General features: G+C 69.2%; 3 protein-coding genes and 2 non-coding genes across 5 annotated transcripts in view; all 5 read right to left on the reverse strand.

The window, feature by feature from the left end:
* The window catches only part of PTPN23 (protein tyrosine phosphatase non-receptor type 23), a 36,571-nt gene extending 26,599 nt beyond the window's left edge, over window positions 1-9,972 (reverse strand). Inside the window, 1 exon segment of the mRNA XM_050333812.1 lies at window positions 9,965-9,972. The gene's annotated coding sequence lies outside the window, so the exon portion shown is untranslated.
* On the reverse strand, window positions 70-8,058 carry NACAD (NAC alpha domain containing). The gene is given in 15 exon segments (XM_050337995.1): window positions 70-209; window positions 323-445; window positions 848-979; window positions 1,116-1,262; window positions 1,737-1,820; window positions 1,897-1,985; window positions 2,062-2,177; window positions 2,179-2,417; window positions 2,684-2,697; window positions 2,783-2,931; window positions 2,979-4,584; window positions 4,712-5,072; window positions 5,074-6,315; window positions 6,318-6,422; window positions 7,858-8,058. Coding segments are annotated over 15 exon segments (4,623 nt in total). The 3' UTR covers window positions 70-194.
* A 718-nt stretch (window positions 9,973-10,690) lies between the features above and the next one.
* On the reverse strand, window positions 10,691-24,348 carry TBRG4 (transforming growth factor beta regulator 4; the record flags this gene model as incomplete). The annotated part of the gene is made up of 18 exons (XM_050338128.1): window positions 10,691-11,087; window positions 11,937-12,051; window positions 12,477-12,588; window positions 13,095-13,346; window positions 14,032-14,176; window positions 14,552-14,662; window positions 15,340-15,497; window positions 16,229-16,400; window positions 17,303-17,614; window positions 18,048-18,473; window positions 20,740-20,925; window positions 21,247-21,377; window positions 21,462-21,681; window positions 22,109-22,389; window positions 22,851-22,914; window positions 23,249-23,342; window positions 23,765-23,906; window positions 24,238-24,348. Coding segments are annotated over 18 exons (3,158 nt in total), but the record flags the coding sequence as incomplete, so codon positions are not given.
* On the reverse strand, window positions 12,661-12,792 carry LOC126649626 (small nucleolar RNA SNORA5). The gene has a single exon (XR_007631098.1). It is a non-coding gene; the product is annotated as a small nucleolar RNA SNORA5 (small nucleolar RNA).
* On the reverse strand, window positions 13,560-13,694 carry LOC126649618 (small nucleolar RNA SNORA5). The gene has a single exon (XR_007631090.1). It is a non-coding gene; the product is annotated as a small nucleolar RNA SNORA5 (small nucleolar RNA).
* Window positions 24,349-24,912: the final 564 nt, after the last annotated feature.

Below are 24,912 nucleotides of genomic sequence, written 5' to 3' on the forward strand. Positions count from 1 at the left end.
CAACCCCCCGACCCCACTGCTGGAAAAGGGACTCCCCAGGCCCCCCAAAATCATCACAGGGGGGCCAGGTGCGATCCAAGGAGTGCAGGAGGCCTTTATTGAGCGGTCCAGGGGAGGAGGAGGGGGCTGGGGGCAGGAGGAAGGATCTGGGGGGTCTCTGTGCATCTCTACAGGGGGCCGGGCCAGCCCCGGCGCTACATGGTCAGCTCCTGCGGGAGAGACAGCGAGTCAGGGACCCCGGGGGGCACAGCCCCAGCTCCTGCTGGGCAGGGGTCCCAGCCCCACCCCCAGCAGGGAGGGGTCCCAGCCCAGCCCCACTCACCATGATGGCGTTGACGATGTCGTTGTTGTTGTGCCGCAGGGCCCGCACGGCTTTGGGGCGGGACACGTTGGCCTGGGCCATCACCAGCTCGATGTCCCGCACCTCCAGCCCCGTCTCGTCCACCTGGGCGGGGCACGGCGCTGTCACCCTCCAAAGGCACCCGCCCAGGGCTTCAGGGGTCCCCCAGCACCCACCCTGGGAGCCCCTCTGTGTCCCCCCCCAGGGCACATCACATCAGCCTGGGCCATCCCCAGCTCCGTATCCTGCACCTCCAGCCCCGTCCCGTCCCCATGGGGGGCCCACAGTGCCTGTCACCCCCCCACAGTGACCCCACAGGACCTTGGGGTTCCTTCAGCAAACCCCATGGACCCCCCCATGCCCCCTCCCAGGGTACGAGACCATAACCTGAGCAACCCCGAGCTCCACGTCCTGCCCCTCCAGCCCTATCCCATCCACCTGGGGAAGGAACAGCTCCATTACCCCCCCCTTAACTTCCCGGGGGTCCCCGAGCCCCCCAGCACCCACCTCCTCCTCCTCCTCGCTCTCCTCCTTGATGGCGAGGGCAGGGGTGGCGTCCGTGACCAGGGCCGAGTGTTCCAGCGGCACCTTGAACTTCTCTGCTGCCGCTTTGTGCACTTGCTGGGACAGGTCCTCGATCTGGGGGGGCACAGGCGGTCACTGCCAGCCCCCCCGGGCAGGAACAGCCTCCCCCCTGGGCAGGGACAGCCTCCCCCCCGGGCAGGGACAGCCTCCCCCCCGGGCAGGGACAGCCTCTCCCCAGCCCCCAGCCCACCTTGGCCTCCCCAAAGACGATGTAGATGTCGGAGGCGGGGCTCTTGAACACGTCGGGCTTGGAGATGACGAACAGGATGTTCTTGGACTTGCGGATGGTGATGCGGGTGACGCCGTGGATCTGCCGCAGCCCCAGCTTGGACATGGCCTGGGGGCACGGGGGGCACAGGGTGACCCCCTGCACAGCAGCCTAGGGGGGCTCCGGTCCCCCCAGGGGCACCCCAAATCCCCAGGACAACGGGGAAACTGGGGATAGAGGACATTGTCCCCGGCACGGCCAGGATGGGACCCCCAACCCAGGGTGGGGACCCCCAGACACTCCCCCGTGTGGCCTGGAGAACCCCCGGGAGTGGGGACTTGAACCCCAACATGCCAGAACTAACCCCCCCCAAACCTGGGGTGAAATAATGACCCCAACCCCATGGGTGACCCCAATCCCACCCCAGAGTGGGACCCTCAGAGTGGGGACCTGTCCCCCAACACCCAGAAAAGACCCCCCTGCCCATATGCTGGGATGGTGATCCCAACCCTACAGGGGAGCCCCACACCTCTGGGGAACCCACAGCCCACAGTGACCCCCCAGTTCCCCGTGGGACCCCCAGTTCCCCATGGGACCCCCCACCTTCCGGGCCTTCTTCTCGCTCCGGCTCTGCTTGGCCTTGCTCAGCGGCTCCTCCCCGGGGCCCAGCGCGTGGCCCAGGGGCACCTGCAGAGAGGGGGGGTCAGGGGGGCCCCCAGCACCCCCGGGGGGGCCCCCCCAACCCCAAGGCCCAAACCCCCACCTGGGGCTGGGCGGGGGGCAGCTCTGAGCCCTCGGGCTCCTCCAGCTCCGGGATGGACTCGTCGTTGCTCTCGGATTCATTCCCGGACCCTGGGAATGAAGGGGGGAGGTGAGAGGGGGCCCTGAGACCCCCCGACCCCGGGGGTACCCAGGGCCCCCCCCTCACCTCGGTGGTTGGGCTGGCAGCGCTGGGGGGCCGGGGGGGCCGGCTCGGCCCGGGGGGTCTCAGCCTCGCTGGACGAGCTCGACTCCGACTGCAGAGACCCCGGGGCCCGGCCTCCCAGCCCCCAGCCCCACTGCTCGGCCCCGCGGCTCTGGCTCCTTCTGCGGGGGGCTGGGGGGCTGCGGGGACAGGGGCTGAGCCAAGGGGGGCAGAGCCAAGGGGGCCCCAAAACTCCTTTGGGGGTCAACCCCCCTGCTCACCCCCATCACCCACCCCGGGACCACCCCGAAGGCACCTCCACTCCTCGGGTGCCCCCCTGGTGCCAAGAAGTACCCCCAGGGGGGTGGATAGTACAAAACCTGCAATGGGGATGAACCCCCCACTTACCCCCATCACCCACCCAGGGACAGTGTCCTCCCTCCCCCACAAAGGCACTCCCAGCCCCCCTGGGTGCCCACCCTGACCCCACACAATCCCTTATGGCAGTGGGAGGGGGGGCTGAGCTGGGGAGCCCCCAGAACCCCTCCATAGGCCTGAACCCCCCAGAGACCCTCCCCAGTCCCCCCACAGGTGATGCCCACCCCAGACCCACAGCCACGGAAGAAGCTGCTGGGGGGTCTCTTACCTTCGAGATGCTTCCTGGAGGGGGCAGCCCCGGGGAGCTCCTGGCAGGGAGGGCCTGGGGGCCTGGGGCCAGCAGGGACACGGTGGCAGGAGGAGGCACTTGGCTGAGTTTGGGGGCACAGGGCAGGGGGCTCGGGGGCAGTCGGCTCCTGGAGGGGGACCTGCTGAGCCCCCACAGCGAGCAGGGGGCTGGAGGAGACCCCTCCCACCACCTCCTCTTCCTGATGCTGCTCAGGGGAGCTGGGGGAGCTTGGGCGGCTGGGGGCTCGGGGGCCACCCTCACCCGGGACTTTGGCATCGGTGCCCCCTTCAGTGGGGCCGGGGGCTCAGGGCCCGGCCGGGGGGTGGGGGGCTCCTGCAGGGGCAGGGGAAGGTCCCCGAGGGCTCCCCGGGGCAGGGCAGAGACCCCCGGGCCAGCCCCGTGCCCTGAAAAGGCACCGGGTGGTGGGAGCAGTTCGGGGGGGGCCCCCACAAACACCTCCCGCTCTGAGGCCGTGAACAGCTGCAGGGGGGCTGCAGGGGCGGGACCCTCATCCTCCTCCTCCTCTTCCTCCTCCTCCGATGGCTCCCCGGGGGGGCCAGGGGGGTCCTCCCTGGCGCTGTCGAAGCTGGAGGCGGTGCAGGAGCGAGACACATCCGGCAGCTCCGGGGATGAGCCCTCGGACGAGGCGGTGGCCACGTCCCTCCCCACCTCGGGGGGCTCAGGGACCTCCCTGGGGGGCTCAGGGACCTCCCTGGGGGGCTCAGGGACCTCCCTGGGGGGCTGTGACAGTGACCCCTGTGACAGGGGACACGGGAGGGCAGCTGGGGGCTCGTGGGATGGGGCCACCTCAGCTGCCAGCACCACAGGGGACACGGGCTGGGGGCTCGGGGTCACCGGGGCAGTGCCCGTGGTGGCCATCGGGCTGGAGGTCACCGGGTCAGTGGCCGTGTCATCCAGCAGGGGTGGTGTCACCGGTGTCACCGGCTCGGTGTCCCTGGTGTCCATCAGGCTGCAGGTCACTGGTGTCACTGGGGCAGTGGCTGCAGCGTCCATCTGATCCAGCGGGGTTGGTGTCACCGGGTCGGTGGCCACAGCGTCCATCAGGGTGGGTGTCACTGATGTCACCACATCAGTGACCACAGCATCCTTCAGGGTGGATGTCACTGGTGTCACCAGATCAGTGTCCATCTTGTCCAGCAGGCTGGGGGTCACTGGTGTCACCAGGTCAGTGGCCACGGTGTCCAGTGGGGTTGGCATCATCAAGGTGGTGGGCACTGTGTTCAGCTCAGCTGGGGGGCTCACTGTCACCAGGTCAGCGTCCGCAGCGCCCATCTCGTCCAGTGGGGTTGGTGTCACCGGTGTCACCAGGTTGGTGGCCGTGCTGTCCATCAGGCCAGGTGTTGCTGGTGTCACCACTGAGGTGCCTGCAGTGTCCGGCTCATCCAGAGGGGTTGGTGTCACCAGGTCAGTGGCCACAGTGTCCAGTTCATCCAAGGGGCTGGGTGTCACCATGTCAGCAGCTGCAGTGTCCGCTGGGCTGGGTGACACCGGTGTCCCCTGGTCAGTGGCTGCAGCGTCCAGCTCATCCAAGGGGCTGGGTGTCACTAGTGTCCCCAGGTCAGTGGCTGCTGTGTCTGGAGGGCTGGGTGTCACCTGTGTCACCGGTGTCCCCAGGTCAGTGGCTGCAGTGTCCAGCTCATCCAAGGGGCTGGGTGTCACCTGTGTCACCAGTGTCCCCAGGTCAGTGGCTGCAGTGTCTGGTAGGCTGGGTGTCACCAGTGTCCCCAGGTCAGTGGCTGCAGTGTCTGGCGGGCTGGGTGTCACCTGTGTCACCAGTGTCCCCAGGTCAGTGGCTGCAGTGTCTGGTAGGCTGGGTGTCACTGGTGTCCCCAGGTCAGTGGCTGCTGTGTCTGGCAGGGCTGGGTGTCTCTGGGCTGATGGCTGTGCTGTCCATCGGGCTGGGTGTCACCGGTGTCCCCAGATCAGTGTCCGGCTCATCCAGAGGGGTTGGTGTCACCATGTCAGTGGCCACAGTGTCCAGCTCACCAGGTGGGCTGGGTGTCACTGGGCTGGTGACCACAGTGTCCATCTCATCCAGGGGGATCGGTGCCACAGGTGTCACCAGGTCATTGTCCACGGCGTCCATCGGGCTGGGGGTCACCAGTGTCTCCAGGTCAGTGTCCAGCCCAGGCATCCCTGATGTCCCCAGGTCAAGCTCTGCAGTGTCCATCAGGCCAGGTGTCCCCAGTGTCACCTCCTCGGTGGCCGCAGTGTCCGTCTCATCCAGGGGGGTTGGTGTCACCGACGTCCCCGGGCCGGTGGCCTCAGTGTGCAGCTCTCCATGGCCATCGGTGCTCCCTGCTCTCCCTGTGCTGAGCTCAAGGTCACTGTCACCGTTGTTGTCACCCCCAGGGCTGTCTCGGGGCTCTCCACTGGCCCACCCCAGCCGGTGGCTCTGGGGGTCCCTGGTGCAGAGCCCGGGGGGCCGGGGGACACCGACTGTCAGTGCTGGCTCTGGGCAAGGTCCTTGTCCCAGCACTGCCACTCCAGAACTTTCTGTCACCTCCTCGGGGGGCTCCAGGGGGGGCCACTCCCCCCACGGGGACAAAGGCGTGGCCGTCCAGCTCCGTGTCCCCTTTGGGCGGTCCTGGGGGGGTCCCTACGGACCCGGGGCCCATCCCCTCTCCGGGGGGGTGACACGGGGACCCAGCGTGAAGGTGGAGCTCGACGCCGGGGGTGGCCGTGGGAGCGGTGGGGGTGCCCGGGGGGGTGGCCGTGCCCCCCGCGTGGCGCTCGGTGCCGTAGAGCCGCTCGTCCTCGTCCCCGTCGTAGGCGGCCGAGTCGGACGAGGCGTCGGTGTCGTCGCGGAAGGCGAAGGCCTCGTCCCCCCCCTCGGGGATGGAGCTCTCGGACAGCGAGCGCAGGAACGAGGCCGAGGTGCTGCCTTCGTCCTCGTCCTCCTCCTCCTCCTCCTCCTGCCCGTCCCGGTCCCGGGGCGGGGCCCGGGGGGAGATCTCCACGGCCTCGGCCTGGAACAGGAGGCTGCCCCGGAACGGCAGCAGCGCCGCTGGGATCAGCCCCGACACCTCATCTTCATCCTCCTCTTCATCCTCCTCCGGCGTCTGCCCGTCCTCGTCATCCTCATCATCCTCACAGCCCGGGGGGGCAAAGGAGCCGTCCTCATCCTCCTCATCCTCCTCCTCGGGGGACAGCGGGGGGAAGGCCGGGGGGTCCCCCAGGCCGGGGGGCAGCAGCAGGGCCCCCCCCAGGCCCTCGGGGTCCCCCTCGGGGTCCCCCAGCCCTTCGGCCTCGGCCGCCAGGTTGGGGGAGCAGGAGGGGGAGGTGCTGGCGGTGCCCGAGGACCCCCAGCTGCCGCCCTCGGCCGTCATGTAGGAGCCCGAGGGGGAGGTGGGGGGCGAGCACAGCCCCTCGCTGTCCCCGTCCGTGGCTTCCTCGGGGGGGGGCGGGGCCCCCCCCGCCCGCACCGGCGTCGAGGGGGCCGTGAAGAACAGCTCGGGGTCCAGCGCGGGGGGGCGGCCCGGGAGGGGCTCTTTGGGGCGCGGGGAAGGGGCAAGGCACTGGGGGCCCCGGGGCTCGGGGGCGGGCAGCGGGTCTCTCCCCATGACGATGCGGGTGTCCAGGGGTCCGCGGGAGGGGGCCGGCAGGGAGAGCCGGGGGGCGGCGGCAGGGGGCCGGGGTCGCAGCTGGCCCCCTCGGGGGGGGGACGGGCCTCCTCCTTGGCCGGCATCGGCGGGGGCTGCGGAGAGAGGGGACAGCCCTCAGTGCCACGGACCCCCAGTCACCACGGGGAGGGGAGACCCCCCCCCTCAGTGCCACAGACACCCCCAGTCACCACGGGGAGGGGAGACCCCCCTCAGTGCCACGGACACCCCCAGTCATCACGGGAGGGAGACCCCAGGGTCCTGGACCCCCAGGGCCAGTCCAGGATCGGGGGGGGAGGGGTCACCCAGGGCACTGCCTAGGGGGGTTGGTGTCACCCCTCACCCAGCCGGGGGTGACTCCCTCCCAAAGTAGTTGTTGGGGGGTCCCCCAGGGTTTGGGGACAGCAGGAGGGACACCAGCAGCTCCCCCTCCTCAGACCCCTGAGTGGGGGCAATAAAGCTGCAGCTACATCAAGGGGGCCCCCCACAACGCAGGGGGACCCCCCTTTACAGCCCCCTCCCCAGAGAGTCCGTGAGTTGAGGGGTGCTCAGTCCCCCACTGCACACTCGGGAGGGGGGCAGCCTCTTCTCCCTCCCCAAAACCAGCCTGTGGGACCCCCCCACGTTACCTGGACCCCTTTCCCCGTTACTGGGGACCCTCCCCAACTAACTGTGACCCCTCCCCCATTACCTGACCCCCCTCATCCATAGTACCTGGGCCCCCCAGGGGTGGATCCATATGGAGGGAGCAGTTGGACCCCACGGGACACCCCAAACCTGCAGCACCGGCCCCCGCCCCCGGGGTATATAGGGAGGGCGGGGCGGCGCGGGGCGTGCCGGGAGGGGCAGGGCCTGACAGGGGTGTTTGCGGGGCAGGTGTCGCTGTCCCCCCCCACTCTGAGATGGTTCAGTCCAAGCCCCCCCCTTCTCCCCCCTCCACGTGCTGCAGGAACTCCAGGTTCATGGGGGAGGGTCACCCACCAGGGGTCCTGTACTCCCCTCCCACCGCCCGAGTCATTTTGGGGGATGATTCTGACCTATAATGGGGGGGCTGCTGAGACCCCCTTAACGCAGCCCTTCCTTCGCCCCTGCCTGGCCCGGACACGCCCACAGTTTGGGGGGATGTTTTGGGGGTCCCCCTTGTACCACCTGGAGGGGATGCCCTAATTCCCCCCCCCCGCACAAACCGGACCCTCATCCCATTTTGGGGTCCCCCTCGACTCAGCTCCAAAGGCCCAGGGGAGGTGACACGGGCTCTGTCCCTTCGATCCCCCCGGAAGGTGACGGTGGTCCCCGGGGACACCGGTACGAGGTGACCTTGGACTGTGCCTCAGTTTCCCCACCAGGTGGTCCCGAGGGTGGGATGGTGCTGGGGGGGAGGTGAGGCTCAGCCCCCCCAGTCCCACCAGCACCGCGCAGTACAGGGATAGGGTGGGGGACAACCCGCCGCCGACCCCCCGGGGCTCCGCGGGGTGAAGGAGGGGCGGCCCCGAAGTGGGGTTCCCAAAGTCCCTCCCTGGGGGGCCGTGCCGGTGCCCCCCGGCTGTGCCGGGCCCGGAGCCCCGGGCGGTGGCGGCTGCCGAGAGCCGGGCCCGCGTCCTGCAGCGCTCCCGCTCCATCCTCATCCTCCGGCTCCATCATTCCAGCCTGTCCTTCATCCCCCCGCTCCATCCTCATCCCTCCTGCTCTGTCCTCCATGGCTCCTTCTCCATCCTCATCCTCCAGCTCCATCGTTCCCACTCTGGCCCTCGTTCCCCCGCTCCATCCTCATCCTCCAGCTCCATCGTTCCCACTCTGGCCCTCATTGCCCCGCTCCACCCTCATCCTCCAGCTCTGTCCTTCATTCTCCCGCTCCTTTCCCCTGCTCCATCCTCATCCTCCCATCCCGCACCCCTCCCTCCCGCTCCGTCCTTCATCCCCCTGCTCCATCCTCATGGCTCCATCCCGCACCCCTCCACCCCTCCCGCTCCGTCTTTCATCCCTCCAGCCCCATCCTCATGGCTCCGTCTCCATCCTCCCTTCTCCACCCTTCATCCCACCGGCTCCATCCTCATCCTCCCGCTCCGTCCTTTCCGCTCCGTCCTTCATCCTTCCGGCTCCGTCCTTCACCCCTCCGAGTCATCCTCGTCCCCCCGCCCCATCCCCATCGCCCCCCTCCATCCTCACCCTCCTGCTCCGTCCCCCGCCCGTTCTTCATCCCCCAGCCCCGCACCCCATCCCATTCTTCCAGCTCCATCCCAGTCACCCCACGCCCCGGCCTCACCTGCCTCCGCTCCCTCCGGCATCCCGTTCTCCTTCTCGATCCGCCCCCGGCGGATTTCAGAGATTCTCCGGTGTCGGCGCTGCCCGCAGCCCCCGGCGCGGCCCCCGCCGCCCCGCTCGGGCGGACGCGGCTGCGGCGGCAGCGCCGGAGCATCAGCGGGGCGGGGGCGGGGGCGGGGGCGCGGGGGCTCGGCCCTGCACCCCGCTGATGTCAGCGGGAATCGTGTCCCGCCCGCCCCGCTCTGTCGCGATACGGGGTCTGTGCCGGAGGGCGCTGCGGCAGGAGGGGAGGTCGGGGGCTCAGGAGCCCACCCAGCGCTTGCATCAGCTCCGGGGGCGGCGGGGGCAGGACCCGGCCTCAGTTTCCCCCACTTTGTCTCTTAAAAAAGGGGGATGAGCCTCCCGCGGGGTCCTGGTGGGATTGGGGGGGGCCACAGGGCGGAGCCCCCCTGAAAGCGTCTGCGCGTGTGTGGTGACACCGCGGGGGAGGGGGGACACTCGGACCTGCGTGCCCCCCCCGCATGTCCCCGCAGCCCCAGGTGCCACTGCCGGGGGTGCAGGATGGGGGGCGGGGGGACGCGCGTTACCACGGGAACGGCTCTTCCCCTCCCCCCGTCTCCCTGAGGATGGGGAGGAGGATGAGGAGGAAGTCCCTGGGGGAGACACACACGACTCCCCGCACAGCGCGGTGGGAGGGGGTGATGCCCGGGAGGCACCGGACACCCCCAGGTCCCCCGTCCCGGCTGGGGCCGTGTCACCCCACGGGGACCCCCCATAACCCCCCGAGGGACGCGGGGCGGGGGCGAGGAGCTGAGGCGCGGGCACGCGGAGCGCTGCCAGGGCCCCCGGGCTCCGTCACCCCCGGGCACTGTCCCCCCCGGCACTGTCCCCCCCGGGCTGGCACCGAGGCCGCGCTGCCGGTGCCAGGCACGGGCACAGCCCCAGCGGTGACTCAGCAGCTCCGGCCCCGCCGGGTCCCCCCTGTCCCCGTGTGTCCCTCCCGGGGGTGGCCGGGCTGTGCCCCCCCTGTCACCGAGCGCCCTTCCCCCAGCCGGGCCGTGTTTCCCCGAGGGTCGGAGGGGTCCCGGGCCAGGTGGTCGCTAATCCGCCCCTGAAGCCCCTCCCGGCCCCGCTGCGTCACTCCCGAGAATTGTCCTGAGCCACCCTGTCCCCCACCGTATGGGGACACGTGGCCTGAGGGACACGGGGACACCGTGGGGTTCTGGGCAGGAGAGATCCCTCCCTCCCCCGAAATACCGGGGCCCCCTTCCCTCTGCTGCTACTCCCCATCCCAGCGCCGGGGCCTGCGCTGGCCCCATCCCTGTCCCCCCCGCGGACAATCCCGGGATAATCGGGAATAAAGGCCAGGTGGCTCCTGATCCCGATCCCGGCTCAGACCGGCGGCCCCGGGCATGGCGAGGGGAGGGTGGAACGCGGGGAGGACACACAAGGGTCAGGTCCCACCCAGGAGCGGGCACTGCCACGTGCCACCAACACCGGTGTCACCTGGCAGTGACGCCATCTGACCCCCCTGTCACCCAGAAGTGATGTCACTTGGCCCCAATGTCACCCATCCCTGATGTCACTTGGCCCCAGTGTCACCTGGCCCCAAGGTCACTTCACCCTGATACCCACTGGCACTGGTATCTCCTGTCACCGGTATCACCTGGCCCCAATGTCACTCAGCTCCACTGTCACCTGGCACTTGATGCCATCTGGCCTGTTCCCAATGCCACCTGTCCCCAATGCCACCCGTCCCCAATGTCACCCATCTCCAATGTCACCCATCTCCAATGTCACCCGTCCCCAATGTCACACGGCCCAATGTCACCCATCCCCAATGTCACACAGCCCAATGTAACCCATCCCCAATGCCACCCATCCCCAATGTCGCCCATCTCCAATGCCACCCGTCCCCAATGCCACCCGTCCCCAATGTCACCCATCTCCAATGTCACCCATCTCCAATGTCACCCATCCCCAATGCCACCCATCCCCAATGTCACCCATCCCCAATGTCACCCATCCCCAATGCCACCCATCCCCAATGCCACCTGTCTCCAATGCCACGCGGCCCAATGTCACTGTGCCCCAGCCACTGTCCCTGTACATTCGGGGTTTATTTGAGCCGTTTGTGACACGGAGCAGCAACGCTGGAGCCACCTGGGGACACGAGGACCTCGCTGTGGCCACCTGGCCCCACCTGGGCACAGTGACCCGGTGAGCGGCCACCTCAGTGCGGTGACGCGGCCAGCTGGGCACGGCGACTCGGCCACCTTGGCGCGGTGACCCGGTGACCTCGGCGCGGTGAGCCGGTCACCTTGGCACAGTGGCACGGCCCCCCGGCCGGGTGAGGCGGCCCCTGGGCAGGGCTAGGCGGCCGTGTCGGGGGCCGTGTCGGTGGCCATGTCGCTGGCCACGGCCTTGGCCACCTTGTCCCTCAGGTAGGACACGCGCTGCCGCTCCAGCTTCAGCTCCAGGAACTCGTAGTGGGGCACCTGCGGGGAAGGGGGGAACAGGAGCCCATGGGGGACCAGGGCTGTGCCCACCCTGTGCTGGGCCTGCCGGTCCCACTGCAGCCACCTGGGGGTCCCGGCTGTGTCCCCAGCACATCCTGGGGGCCCAGCGCCCACCCGGGGGTCCCAGTGCCCACCCAGGAAGGTCTCAACACCTACGTGGAGGGTCCCAGAGCCCACCTGGAGGATCCCACCACCCACCCAGGGGAGACAGTGACGCTGGAGGGGGGTGACAGCGATACCAGGGGCTGACAGTGACACTGTGGGGGTGACACGTGGCCGTCACCACCCCCAGGGCTATAATTACCCTGGGGGTTTAATCCTGGCTGACCCCACAGGATCAGCCCTAAGAGCTCGTCTGTGTCACCTCCCTGTCACCCCCCCGTCACCTGGCAGGTGGCCCAGGGGGATCACAGCAGCTTATCCCTGCTGAGCCCTGGGGAGGGGGAAGCTGGCAGCCCCCCAAAAGGTGTCTGTGCCTCCATCCCCACAGAACCAGGTGTGCCCAGGTGGGTGATGACACTCAGCTGGTTGTCACCACAGTGTGGCCACAGGGACTGGGCACAGGTGAGGCCACACCTGAGTCCCGGGGGCACCTCACAGGGTGGGGGTCAGGCTCTGCTCCCAAGAGGGAATGGGCTCAGGTGGCACCTGGGGACGTTCAGGTGGCATTGGGGAGTATTTGGGGGATGTTTTTGGAATGTTCCTCCTGGAAAGGGCCGTGTGCGTGTGGCAGGTGGGGACAGGTCAGGGGTGTCCGGGACAGGTCAGGGGTGTCCCCGCAGTGTGAGCACACACAGGTGGTGGGGGTGCCCAGGTTTCCCAGCTCACCTCCACCAGCAGGAAGCCGGCCCTGTGCAGGTGGCGCCGCGCCAGAGCCCCCCGGCCCAGCAGCTCCCGGCCCCGCGAGCTGAACTGCGGGAACTCCCAGCGCACGAAGGCCACCCTGGGGACACGAGGCTGAGCACAGTCACCACCCAGAGCACCCACACCCCAACCCTGCCATGGCAGAGCTGCCCCTCTCCTCTCACCTCCTGTCCTCCCTCCTTTTCCTCTCCTTGTCCCCCTCCTGTCACCTCTTCTCCCCCACTGTCCCCTTCCTGTGCCCCTCGTCCCCCTCCTTCCCCTCCTGTCCCCCCCCTCGTCCCCACCCCGAGTAATCCCCCAACCCTCATTCACCTCCTGGCCCCTGGGGGCAGTGCCTTTGTCCCCTCTTGTCCCCCTCTTCTTCCTCCTGCCCTGCTCCTTGTCCCCACACTGTCCCTTCTGTTTCCCACCCACCTCCTGGCCCCTGGGGACAGTAGCTGTGTCCCCTCCCCACCTCCTGGTCCCCAGTGGCAGTGGTTTTGTCCCCTCCTGTCCCCTGCCCACCTCTTGGCCCCTGGGGGCAGTGGTTTTGTCCCCTCGGAGTGGGACAGGTGGGGGGCAGTGAAGTCCCCCACAGGCAGCGGTTTGTTGTCTCTGTCCAGCACCACCTCGGCATCTGTGGGGACACAGGGGACACGGGGACTCAGAGCCACCCGAGGGCCCTCTCTGACCCCCATCCTGGGCAGGGGCATGTCCGTGGGGATCCGTCCCCCTGTCCCACAGGACAGGGCAGGGGGCACTTGGAGCACAGAGGTTGCTGTGGCAGCCGGTGGCCGGTCCCCGACACGGGGGGACAGGGACCGAATTTGACTGGGCTGCGAGGGCTGGGGGACAACAGGGGAAGGTGACAGGGGAGTGACAGGGCTGGGGATACCTGGGAGCACCCGGGGGTGCCCAGGGAAGGTGACAGGGCTGTGGGTGTGTGGGGCCCCCGGGGGAGGTGACAGGGTTGGGAGTGCAGAGGTGAAGGCAACAGGCCCAGAATACCCAGGGGTAGCTGGAGGTGCCTGGGGAAGGTGACAGGGGAAGGTGACAGGGCTGTTGTTGCTCAGGGCAGGTGACAGGGCTGGGGGTGGCAGGGGGTGCCCAGGACAGGTGGCAGGTGACGCAGGGGACACTCACCGATGTCCCACCCGAACACCGTGCGCACGTCGTAGCGCCCGAGGTCGCTGCCGCCCAGAGCCCCCGGCAGCGCCTCCCGCAGCCCCCGCTGCAGAGGGGTGGCCTTGTCCTTGTCCTTGTCCCCATCCCCGTCCCCCCCCAGCGCCTCAGGGGGCAGGAAGGGCCCCCGGTAGCCCGGGGTCTCCAGCCGGGCCGTGGCGTTGATGTGCACGAGCTTCAGCCACGAGCTCTGTGCCCGCGGGGACGCGTCACCTGTGGGGACAGCGGGGACGGCTCAGGGACACCCACAGCACGGGGGAACGGCCTCAGGTGAACCAGGGACACTGGGAACGTTCCTCCTGGACAGGGCTGTCCAGTCCCAGGTGTGGAGGTGGCACTGGGACACCGGTTGTGTCCCCAGGTGCAGGGGAACCGGTGAACTCCAGCACCTGGGAAGCCCTTCCCAACCCCAAGCATTCCCTGATCTCATGTCCCCAGTGGGATTCACCCCCCAGGTCCCACGGGAGGGGACCTGGGGCTCGTGGGCACGGAGGTTGCTGTGGCAGCCGGTGGCCGGTCCCGGCCATGGGCAGGGCAGGGACCGAATTTGACTGGGCTGCACCTGCCCAGCACTACCTGTGGGACAGGTAACTCCCCCCAACCACCTGTGGGACAGGTAACTCCCCCCAACCACCTGTGGGACAGGTAACCCCCCCAACCACCTGTGGGACAGGTAACCCCCCCAACCACCTGTGGGACAGGTGACTCCCCCCAACCACCTATGGGACAGGTGACCCCCCAAACCACCTGTGGAACAGGTGACCCCCCCAAACCACCTGTGGGACAGATGAACCCCATCAACCACCTGTGGAACAGGTGACCCCCCTTCCCCAGGGCTGGAGCTCCTGGCTCATCCTGGGTGCCAGCGGGAGGGCCCAGACCCACGCGGTGCCCTCACCTCGCAGGCGGGTGTGGAAGTCAGGTGCGAGCACCTGGCGCAGGTAGGGGGGCTGGGCCTGCTGCAGGACACACAGTGACCACACCACGTCCGTCAGCACGTGAGGATCCAGCTGCTGCACCTGCCCCTGGAGCTGCTCGTGGAGCTGGGAAAGGGAAAACACAGAGGGAAACTCGACCACACCCACGGGTGTCCCCAGGTGTCCTCACTGTCCCCCCAGGGCACTGCACAGGTGAGGCTTTAGGGCCCCCCTCAGGTGATCCCTTGGGCCCTCAATCCATGGATCCAGCCATCCAACACCCCCTTCCCCGTGGGAATGTGCCAGGACAACACCTGTGCTCCGGGGACAGGTGAGAGCTCTGGGGCCCCTCCTGGTGCCTAAAGGGGGAGCTGGGAGGGATTTGGGACACAGGAAAAGGGAGGGGGATTTGGGGACAGAATCCATGGCTGTGGGAAATCTCTGAGGTCCCTTGCCCCCACCGAGAGCACCCTGGAATTCCAGGATTCCCAGAGAAGTCACCATGGAGAAGAATTCCTCGCCGGAGCTGGGCTGGAAGTTGAGGCGGGCAAAGGACACGACGATCCCGCACAGGTGGGCGACGGACATGTCCCGGCTGTTATCCAGGGAATACTGCGGGAAGAAGGGGAATTTGGGGCTGTCCGAAACGGCACCGGGATGGAACAGCGGGAACACGAGCCAGGGGCACCTCCCAGGCGGGAAACGGGAGTGAGGGAGCCCTGGGGTTTTATCCAGGTACAAGGGGAAGCTCTGGAATACCCTGGTATGGATGGGAAAAAGCAGAGGGAGGCACTGGGAGAGAAGCAGTGAGGAAAAGGTTGGAAACACTGGCCAAAGACACAGCCCAATGTGAGAAAACAGGAATGAAACGTCATTTGGTGCTTCCCTGGGGTTTTATCCAGGTGCAAGGGGAAGCTCTGGAATATTCCCGTATGGATGGGGAAGTGCGCAAGAGATGAACTGGGAGGGAACTGGGAGAGGAGCAGCACCAGCACCCGTGGCTGGAGGCCCTGGATCCAGCTGAATCCAGAAGAAAATGATCCCTGATTCCTGCTGGGAAATGGTGACACAGCCTGGGGAGGTGAGGGGTCCCCATTCCCCCCTCTACCCCTCAGACAGGGGAGTGGAACCTCCCACCAGCTGTGCCCCCCCAGGCCCTGCTGGGAAACGGTGACACCATCCAGACAGGTGAGAGGAACTCCCAGACAGGTGAGAGGAACCCTCCAGCCAGGAGTGCCCCCCAGCCAGGGGAGTGCCCCCCAGCCAGGGGAGTGCCCCCCAGCCCTCACCTGTGCGATGCCCTCGGCGAGGGGGCGGTTGAGCCAGCGCAGGGCAGCGAAGGAGCGGGCACAGCGCGACACCTGTGCAGGTGTCAGAGCCCCCAGGTGGGGCTGCAGCTCCAGGGACAGCCTGTGCAGCACCTGGGGCTGCTGGAAGTTCAGCTTACCTGGGCAGAGGGGCACAGCTGAGGGCGTGGGGGCACCTGTCTCCCCGTGCCCCCACCCGGGCACCCCAGCACACAGGGGAGAGCTGGGAATGGTCCCCTGGAGAAGGGAAGGCTCTAGGGAGACCTTAGAGCCCCTTCCACAGAGAGCATGCCTGGCACCAGTACAGACCAGTATGAGTCACCTCTCAGACCAGTACAGACTGGGAAGGACTAGGGGCAGGGAATCCCCCCTGAAGCTACCTGGTGCCTCAGGTGGAAACACCCCGTGGGTCACCTGAGCTCGGGAGGAACTGGGGGTTACTGGTGGAGACTGGTGTCACTGGGAAGAACTGGTGGCCCTGGGTGCAAGTGGTGTCACTGGGAGGAAAAATGGCCCCAAGTAGCCCTGGTGTCTAAAGGGGCTCCAGGTGTGCTGGGATGGAGGTGGGACACCTGGAGTGACAGGACAGCCGGAATGGGCTCATAGTGAGCTCCCAGGTGTGCTGGTGTTCGTGCCTGGAGCACACAGGTAACCTCACAACGCCCCTGTTCCACCCCCAGGACAGGGATAACCCACTGGAGAAGGGACCCTCTGGATTCCCTCCTCCCACCTGGCTGGAGAACAGCCCCTGGGAAGGTTTGGGACCCCAAAGCTCACCTGGCTCCCCCCACTGCCACCAGCCCAGGTGGTTCCCGGCCCCATCCCACGGGATCCGGCCCCAAATGTGTGCCCAGGTGCCCCCGGCACTCACTGTAGGCGAAGAGTAGGTCTGTGAGCACGGGCAGCCCCAGCTCCGGGGGTTTCTGCAGCAGGTGGTAGGACAGGGCCCGCAGCAGGGGCACACAGCGGCGCTGCTGCAGCGCCAGCGCCACGGCCACGCGGCGGATCTCGTCTGCATCCAGCTGCTCCGCCAGCTCCAGGGCCTGGGGACACAGGGGACATGTGAGAGGGGATCTCGTCTGCATCCAGCTGCTCCGCCAGCTCCAGGGCCTGGGGACACAGGGGACATGTGAGAGAGGATCCCCTCAATGTCCAGCTGCTCTGCCAGCTCCAGGGCCTGGGGACAGGGACAGGGGACATGTGAGAGGGGATCTCGTCTGCATCCAGCTGCTCTGCAGCTCCAGGGCCTGGGGACGGCACAGGGGACAGGTGAGAGGGGATCCCCTCAGCATTGAACTGCTCTGCAACTCCAGGGCCTGGGGCACAGGCGACATGCGAGAGGGGATCCCTTCAGGACTGAACTGAACTGCTCTGCAGCTCCAGGGCCTGGGGACAGGGACAGGGGACACGTGAGAGGGGATTCCCTCAATGTCCAGCTGCTCCGCCAGCTCCAGGGCCTGGGGACAGGGGACATGTGAGAGGGGATCTCATCTGCATCCAGCTGCTCTGCCAGCTCCAGGGCCTGGGACAGGGACAGGGGACATGTGAGAGGAGATCCCCTCAGGATTGAACTGCTCTGCCAGCTCCAGGGCCTGGGGAGGGCACAGGGGACACGTGAGAGGGGATCCCCTCAGGACTGAACTGCTCCACCAGCTCCAGAGCCTGTGGAAAATGGGGCAGGTGAGAGGGAGCAGGCAAAGGGGGATCCCCTTGGGATCAAAGTGCTCCATCAGCTCCAGAGCCTGGGACAGGACAGGGGAGACAGGTGACAGGTCAGGGGGATCCCCTTGTGATCCAACTGCTCTGCCAGCTCCAGAGGCTGGCACAGGGGTGACGGGAGAGGGGGGAACAGTGCCCAGGTATCCCACGTGCCCAGTCAGTACCCAGGTGATCCTGGAGCCCCCCACAGTGCCCAGGTGTCCCCTGCAGTGCCCAGGTGTCCCACCTTGTCCTCCAGGCGCTCCATGAGGGCGGGTGCCAGGTGTCCCACCTTGGCCATGAGCGTCACCACAGTCCGCGTGCCCTCCAGCTCCGTCCAGCGCAGCTCCAGCTTGCGCAGCACCTCGGGCAGGAGGGGGCTGTCCCTGTGCCCCGCCAGGTGCTCTGCCAGCTGCACCAGCTGGCGCAGGGGGAGCCGCCGGAGCCGCCACAGCACCTCCTGCTCCACCGAGCGGACCTGGCGCCCCGAGCGGGGCAGCCCCAGCACCGGCAGCGCCCGCAGCACCTGCACCAGCGTCGCGTTCCACACCTGCGAGATCTGCGACAGGACGGTGTGGGACAGGGGTGTGAGCCACACCTGGGAGATCTGGGACAGGGACAGTGTGGGACAGGGTCAAGTACCACACCTGGGAGATCTGGGACAGGGACAGGTGTGGAACAGGGGCACCAGTCTCATGTTCCACAGCTGGCAGATCTGGGGGACCCAGGGGACAAGGCCCCTGGGTGAGGGCCAGGGGCAGCAGGGGAGGGTTTGGGACAGCAGGGGAGGGTTTGGGGCAGCAGGGGAGGGTTTGGGGCACTGCCCGTCCCGCTGAGCCCCTCCCGGGCGTGCCATGAGCAACCCAGGTCCCACAGAGTTGTGCCCCAGCCCATCCCGGGTGAGCCCTGGCTGGCAGCCCAGCCCAGCCCCCGTGCCCGTCCCGGGTGAGCCCAGGCTGGCAGGCCCAGCCCAGCCCCCGTGCCCGTCCCACCTGGCTGTCCAGCGTGTCGAGCAGCCGCAGCAGCCGGGGGTCCCCGCGCAGGGCGGGCGTGTCGGGGCGGCCGTGGGCGAGGCGGGCGAGGCGGGCGATGGCCATGCCCGCCAGGTTGCTGCTCAGCCCGTGCCCCCCGCACAGCTGCAGCAGCTCCTGGGGGTCGCTGGCTCCCCGGATCAGCTCCCGCAGCTGCTGCTCCGGCCCCTCCTCACGCGGCTGCGGCTGTGCCTGCGGGGTCTCGGCCCAGCACGGGGGGCCGGTGCTCAGGGGCCGGGGGCGGCCGCGGGGAGCCCTGCCCGAGGCGGGGGCGGCCCTGGGGGCGGCCGGGGAGCGCGGGGGGCCCGGGGCAGCAGGCGCCGGCAGCACCGGCGGACGAGCTGTGCGGCCATGGGGGCACCGGGGGTCACAGCCACATCCCGGGGGCTGCGGGGGAAGGGAGCGGTTGGAACTGCCCGGGGGACCGGCCCCCAGACCCCTCCGGTGCCCCTCGGAGCCACTCTGGGGGCTGGAACACTTTCAGTCCCACCCGGGGATGCGGCCCCACGTTCCCAGCGCTCCCAGTATCGCCCCAGTAACCCTCCCCGAGCCCCCGCCCAGCCCCTGCCCGGGATACTCCCCACCGGAGCCCCCCGATCACACTGTCCCGTGGATATTTTCCCTCAGAACCCTCCCGGGCCCCGGACACCGCCCCGACCCTTCCCCTCCACCCGTGCCGAGTGCCCCGGGTCCCGAGCACCCCCGGGACTCTCCCCTCGGGCCTCCCCGGGCCGAGCGCCCTCCATGCCGGCCCTGCACGCTCCCGCCTGCTCGTTCCCCTCGTTCCCGTTCCCCTCCATTCCTGTTCCCATTCCTTCCCGCCCCGTTCCCATTCCCTTCCATTCCCATTCCCATTCCGTTCCCATTCCCGTTCCCGTCCCCGTTCCCGCTCCCATTCCTGCTCCCATTCCGTTCCGTTCCTGTTCCCATTCCCATTCCCGCTCCCGTTCCCGTTCCCGCTCCCATTCCCGTTCCCATTCCCGTTCCCGTTCCCGTTCCCATTCCCGTTCCCATTCCCGTTCCTGCCCGTTCCCGCTCCCGTTCCCGCTCCCGTTCCCGCTCCCGTTCCCGTTCCCGTTCCCATTCCCGTTCCCATTCCCGTTCCCATTCCCGTTCCCGTTCCCATTCCCATTCCGTTCCCATTCCCGTTCCCCCCTGACCTCTCCCGGCCCAGCCCCGCGCTCGGGCCGCCACCGAGGCGCGCGATGATGACGTCACCGCAGCGCGACCGCTCCACGCCGCCGCTGCTTACGTCATCACCCGGCGCCGGCTCCACGTGCGGGCAGTGGCGGGCGGGAGTGGGACCGTACCCTGTGCCCCCAGTGCTGCCCAGTACATCCCCAGTGCTGCCCAGTACATCCCCAGTGCTGCCCAGTACATCCCCAGTACTCCCAGTACATCCCCAGTACCTCCCCAGTGCTGCCCAGTACATCCCCAGTACCCCCCAGTGCTGCCCAGCACCTCCCCAGTGCTGCCCAGTACATCCCCAGTACCCCCCAGTGCTGCCCAGTACCTCCTCAGTACCTCCCAGTGCTGCCCGGTATATCCCCAGTGCTGCCCAGTATATCCCCAGCGCTGCCCAGTATCTCCCAGTGCTGCCCAGTACCTCCCAATGCTCCCACAATGCCCCTCGGAGACCCCCCCAGTGCTCCCAGGGACCCCCTGCTGCTCCTCCAGTGCTCCCCCAATGAGTTCCCAGTGCTCCCCCAGTTCCTTCCAGTGCTCCTCTCGCAGCCCCAGTGGCTCCCAGTGCCCCCCCCAGTTTCCACCCGTGCCCGCTCAGTGCCCCCCAGAGGGGTTGTGTGTTATTGATCGAGTATCGGCTATCGATCCCTGGGCACTATCGATCCTTTATTGGCATCCATGACAAACTCGCCGGGGCCGACACGGCCGGGGGGGCCGAAAGGGGGTGTCCGGGGGCTCCTCAGCGCCAGGTGAAGTCCCCACCTGCGGGACAGGGGGTTCAGAGGGGCCGGGGCGCCTGGGGTTCCCCGCAGCCCCTGCAGCCCCCAGCTACCCAAGGACCCCCAACCCCCACTCCCGCAGAGCTCGCAGTGGCACCGGGTGGTGCGGGGCTGTGTGTCCCCTGCCCAGACACACAGGGACCTCCAGGAACCCCCTGGGACCCCCTACCCTGCAGGGCTCGCAGCGACACTGGGGCGATGTGGAGCGGAGCCCCGCGGCCCTCCGGGATCCCTCGGGACCCACCCCAGGACCCTTCAAGAACCCCCTAGGAACGCCCCCTCCAGGACCTCCCCGGACCCTGGCAGGGCCCGCAGTGGCACTGGGCGATGCGGGCTGTGCCCCTCCCCGGGACCCCCAGGACCCCCTGTGCCCCCGGACCCCGGCAGGGCCTCGCAGTGGCACTGGGCGATGCGGGGCTGTGTACCCTCCCAGGACCCCCAGGACCCCCTGTGCCCCCGGACCCCGGCAGGGCTCGCAGTGGCACTGGGCGATGCGGGGCCTGTGGACCCCTAGGACCCCCGGAGGACCCCGGCCAGGACCCCCGTGACCCCGGACCCGGCAGGTCCTGCAGTGGCCCTGGGCGATGCGGGGCTGTGTACCCTCCCCAGGACCCCCTGTGCCCCCCTGCCCCGACCCCCGGGACCCCGGCAGGGCTCGCAGTGGCACTGGGCGATGCGGGGCTGTGTACCCTCCCCAGGACCCCCAGGACCCCCTGTGCCCCCGGACCCCGGCAGGCCTCGCAGTGGCACTGGGCGATGCGGGCAGCAGCGCGGGCCGGGGGCGGCCGCGGGGGCAGGGCAGGAGGAGGGCGCACGGGCCGGGCGGGGTCCAGGCGGTAACTGCAGCACTCGCACAGCGACCGCACGTACGGCTCCTGGGGGCACGGGGGTCACACACACCGGGGCATCTCCGGGCACCCCCAGCCCCCTGCTAACCCCCTGGCTCCTCCCGCTCCTGCCCCGAGCCCCCGCCCGGGCTGCACGGAGGCGGCTCCTGGGGCTGGGGGTCACCGGATCTGGGGGTCTCACCCGCCTCCCCACCCCCGGGAGCTGAGGGCGGTGCGGGGACGACACCCCCTCACCCGGGGGTCCCACTCCCCTCACCCGGGGGTCCCACTCCCCTCACCCGGAGGTCTCACTCCCCTCACCCGGGGGTCCCACCGCTCTCCCCCTCCCCTGGGAGGTGCCCCCCGCACCTGAGCGCTGACGGCGGTGCGGGACCGGCACCCCCCCGCGCAGTAGGTGACGCGGACGCCCCGCAGGACACACGCGCCCTTGGCGATGGTCCGGAGGGCCGTGAGGAGCCGGCACGGCCCGGGGGGCTCCTCTGGGGAGCGGGGGCACGGTGTGAGCGCGGGGGGCTGCCGGGGCCGCCCCCTCACCCTCGCGATCCCCAAGTGCGGGGTCTCACCTGGCCACTCGTCCCGGCACACGGGGCAGCAGCTCCCGGTCTCCCGCACCGGCTCCGTGCCCTGTGGGGACCCCGCTCTCAGCCCCTGCTCGGGGGGACCCCCCGCGACCCCCGGGACCCCCACCTCCGGGCAGGTGAGCGCAGGGCAGGTGGTGGCACAGGTGACACGTCCCTCGGAGCAGCGGCAGGTCCCGCACTCCTCCTGCCACTCGCTGTCGGCCTGGGGGGGGACAGGGGCAGGGAGCCCAAAACACGGGTCAGGGACCCCCCAAAACACGAGGTGACTTCCTAAACGCGAGGGATCCCCCCAGCACAGGGTGCCCCCCAAATAAGGGTCAGCACAGCCCCCCTCCCAAACACGGGGTAACCACAAACACGAGGCATCGCCAAACACAGGGAACCCCCTCAAAACGGATCGGGGACCCCCAGACACAAGGGACCACCTCAGAAACGGGATATATCCCTGAACACGGCGTCAGGAACCCCCAAAGGCGGTAACCTCCCAACACGGATCAGGAACTCCCAAACACAGGTCAGGGACCAACCCCAGACACAGCCCCGGGACAGAGACACCCAGACACGGGATGCTCCCCCAAACATAAAGGACCCCCCCAGCCCCTGGTCAGGGCCCCCCTGTCCCGTCTCACCGCTCGCAGCCCCCCGCGGTGCCGGCACCCGCAGCCCCCCGCGCTCACGCACTGCCCGGAGCCGTTCCGGTACCGCCCGGGGGCGCAGGAGCAGCGCGGGGCGGGGAACGGGAGAGTCCCGGGGGTCGCGGGGGTCCCGGGGGTGCTTGAGGTGCCGGGGATCCCGGGAGTTCCGGGAGTGCCGGGGGTCCCGCCGCAGGTCCCGGGGGGCTCCGCCAGGTCGTGGCAGCTGCGCTCGCAGGCGGGGCCGGGGTCCAGCCAGACCTCGCCCGGGGGGCAGCCTGGGGGCACCGGGGATGGCACCGGCACCCGGCCCTCCCTCCTTCCCGCCCTCCTCCCTCCATGCCTCCCTCCCCCGGCTCTGGCTGCTTCCACTGCTCCGTTCCCTCCATCCCTCCCGTCCCCTCCTTCTATTCCTCTCTCACTCTGTCCCTCCCCCCTTCCCCCTTGACCCTCCGGTCTTTCCTCCCTCTGTCCCTCCCCTCAGCCCTCCGTCCCTCCATCCTTCCGTCCCCCTCTCCCTCCCTCCATCTCTTTCCTCGTCCCTCCAGCCCCTTCTCCCTCCTCCTCTCCCTCCCTCCATCCCCTCCTTTCCATCCGTTCCCCCATCCCTCGATTCCTCCCGCCGTCCCTCCCTCCTTCCATTCTCCCGTCCTTCCATCCCCCTTCCCACTCCATCCCTCTCTCATCCCCTCCAACCCTCTCTCCTCCCCCCTCTCACCGGGGCAGGGTTGGGGGTTACACTCCGCCGTCTCCTCCCCGGGGGTCTCCCCACACGGGGATCCCCCCTCGGGGCCCTCCCGGCACTGCCGGTGCCGTGTCCGGGTGCCACCGCCACAAGTGCGGGAGCAGCGGGACCAGGGGGACCAGGGGGACACGGCGGGGGACGGGGAGGACACGGGGGACACGGCGGGGGACAGGGGGACACGGGGGACACAGAGGACACGGGGGTAGACAGGGGGAGACGGGGGGACACGGGGGACAGAGGTGTCAGGGGGACACGGAGGACGCGGGGTGTGAGGGGGACCAGAGGGACGCGGAGGGTGAAGGGGGAGACACGGAGGTCGTGGAGGACAGGGGGGACGAGGGAGACAGAGCGGACACGGAAGACTCTGGGGACCAGGGGGACACGGGGGTTACAGGGGCAGCGAGGGACAAAAGGGTGGCGGGGGTAGCGGGCCCCGGGGAGGGACACGCCAGCGCCGGGCACGTGAAGGTCCCGTTCCCGCAGGTGCTGCAGCGGGGGACACGCGGGGGTCACCGTCACCGCACCCGGGGCTCTGCTGTGTGGCACTGCCACTGTCCCTGGCCCACCCCACCGTGTCCTCCCATGTTTGTCCTCCTGTCCCCGTGCCCGTCCCACCGCCACCGTGTTCTTGTCCCCGTGCCTGTCCCATTGTCCCCGTCCCTGTCCCACCGTGTCCCCCTGCCTGTCCCGTTGCCACTGTGCCCATCCCAGTGCCACCGTGCCCATCCCCCTGTCGTGCTTGTTCCCCCGCGCCTCCGACCCCTGTGTCTGTCCCCGTGTCATGGTGCCCCCCGTGTCCCCCCAGCTGTGTCAATGCCACCGTCCTCTGTCCCCCACCCCAGCCGTGTCACCTCTTGTGTCCCCCTCCCCTCCGTCCCCTCCATGTCCCCGCCTGCCGCGTCACCCACCAGTTGTGACACCCGATCTGGGTCACCCCCCCCGGGGGCACCTCTCTGCTCCCGTTGCCCCCTCCGGGGGTCCCGCAGCGGCACCGGCCCAGGGGGACACAGTGACCGTCCTGCAGCAGCTGCCCCGGGGGGCACCGGCACCCTGAGGGGGCACAGGGGGGCGCTGGGACCCTTGGGGGGCACGGAGAGGGCCGAAGGGTAACCATGAGGGCTGGGGGGGCACTCATGGATGTGGGGACCACCGGGGGGCAACCGTGGGTGCTGGGGGGGCACGGGGGGACACCAGAGCGCCCATGGGTACTGGAGCAGGCCCTGGGACCTGGTGGGGGGGTACCGACACCCAGGGGTGCACAGGGCGGCACTGCGGGGCATGAGAGGACACGGGGAAGCCCACGGGGGCTGGTGGGGTACTGGAGTCTGAGGGGGGCACCCCCGGGTGCTGGGGCACCCCCCCTCCCGCTGTGGGGCTGTACCTGGCTCGCAGGGGCCCTGCAGACACAGCACCTGCGCCCAGGTGTCAGCGCAGCTCCGGGGGCACCGCCCGGCACAGGCACTGCGGGTCCGGCCCCCCCCGCACTCCGGCCCTGCGGGGGCACGGCACCCCCTCAGCACCCCCGGGGGGTCGTGGGTGCGGGTCCCAAGGGTGCAGGGTGGGGGTTATCGGGCGGGGGCAGGGTGGGGGGCTCAAGAGCAGGGGTTGCCAGCGTGGGGGTCCCCAGGGTGCTGGATGGGGTCCCACAGAGAGCGGTTCCCAGGGGTCCCCAGGACATGGGGTGTCCCTGGGGAGTGGGGGTCCATAGGTGGGGGGTTACCGGGGTAGGGGGCCCAGGGTGAGCAGGTGCCCCTGGGCAGGGGTGGTTATCGGGAGGGTGTCCCTGGGGTTCTGGGTAGGGGGTCCCTGAGATGGGGGGTCCCAGTGAGGGGCGGTGGTCCCCGGGGGTTACCGGCACAGGCAGTGGTGTTGCAGCTCTCACTCTGGGTCCGGACCCCCCCACACGCCCGCCCGACCGTCTCGGGGTTCAGGGGTTGCCGGTGGCGCAGGCGGGACCCCCCCACACAGGGGTCTCCACAGGGTCCCCAGGGCCCCCAGGGACTCCAGTCACAGGGCTCTGGGGGGCACGGGGAGGGGCACCGGGGTCAGGGGACCC

The sequence above is a fragment of the Myiozetetes cayanensis genome, unplaced genomic scaffold, assembly GCF_022539395.1.
Source record: "Myiozetetes cayanensis isolate MyiCay16 unplaced genomic scaffold, myiCay2020 scf1, whole genome shotgun sequence".
Classification (NCBI taxonomy): domain Eukaryota; kingdom Metazoa; phylum Chordata; class Aves; order Passeriformes; family Tyrannidae; genus Myiozetetes; species Myiozetetes cayanensis.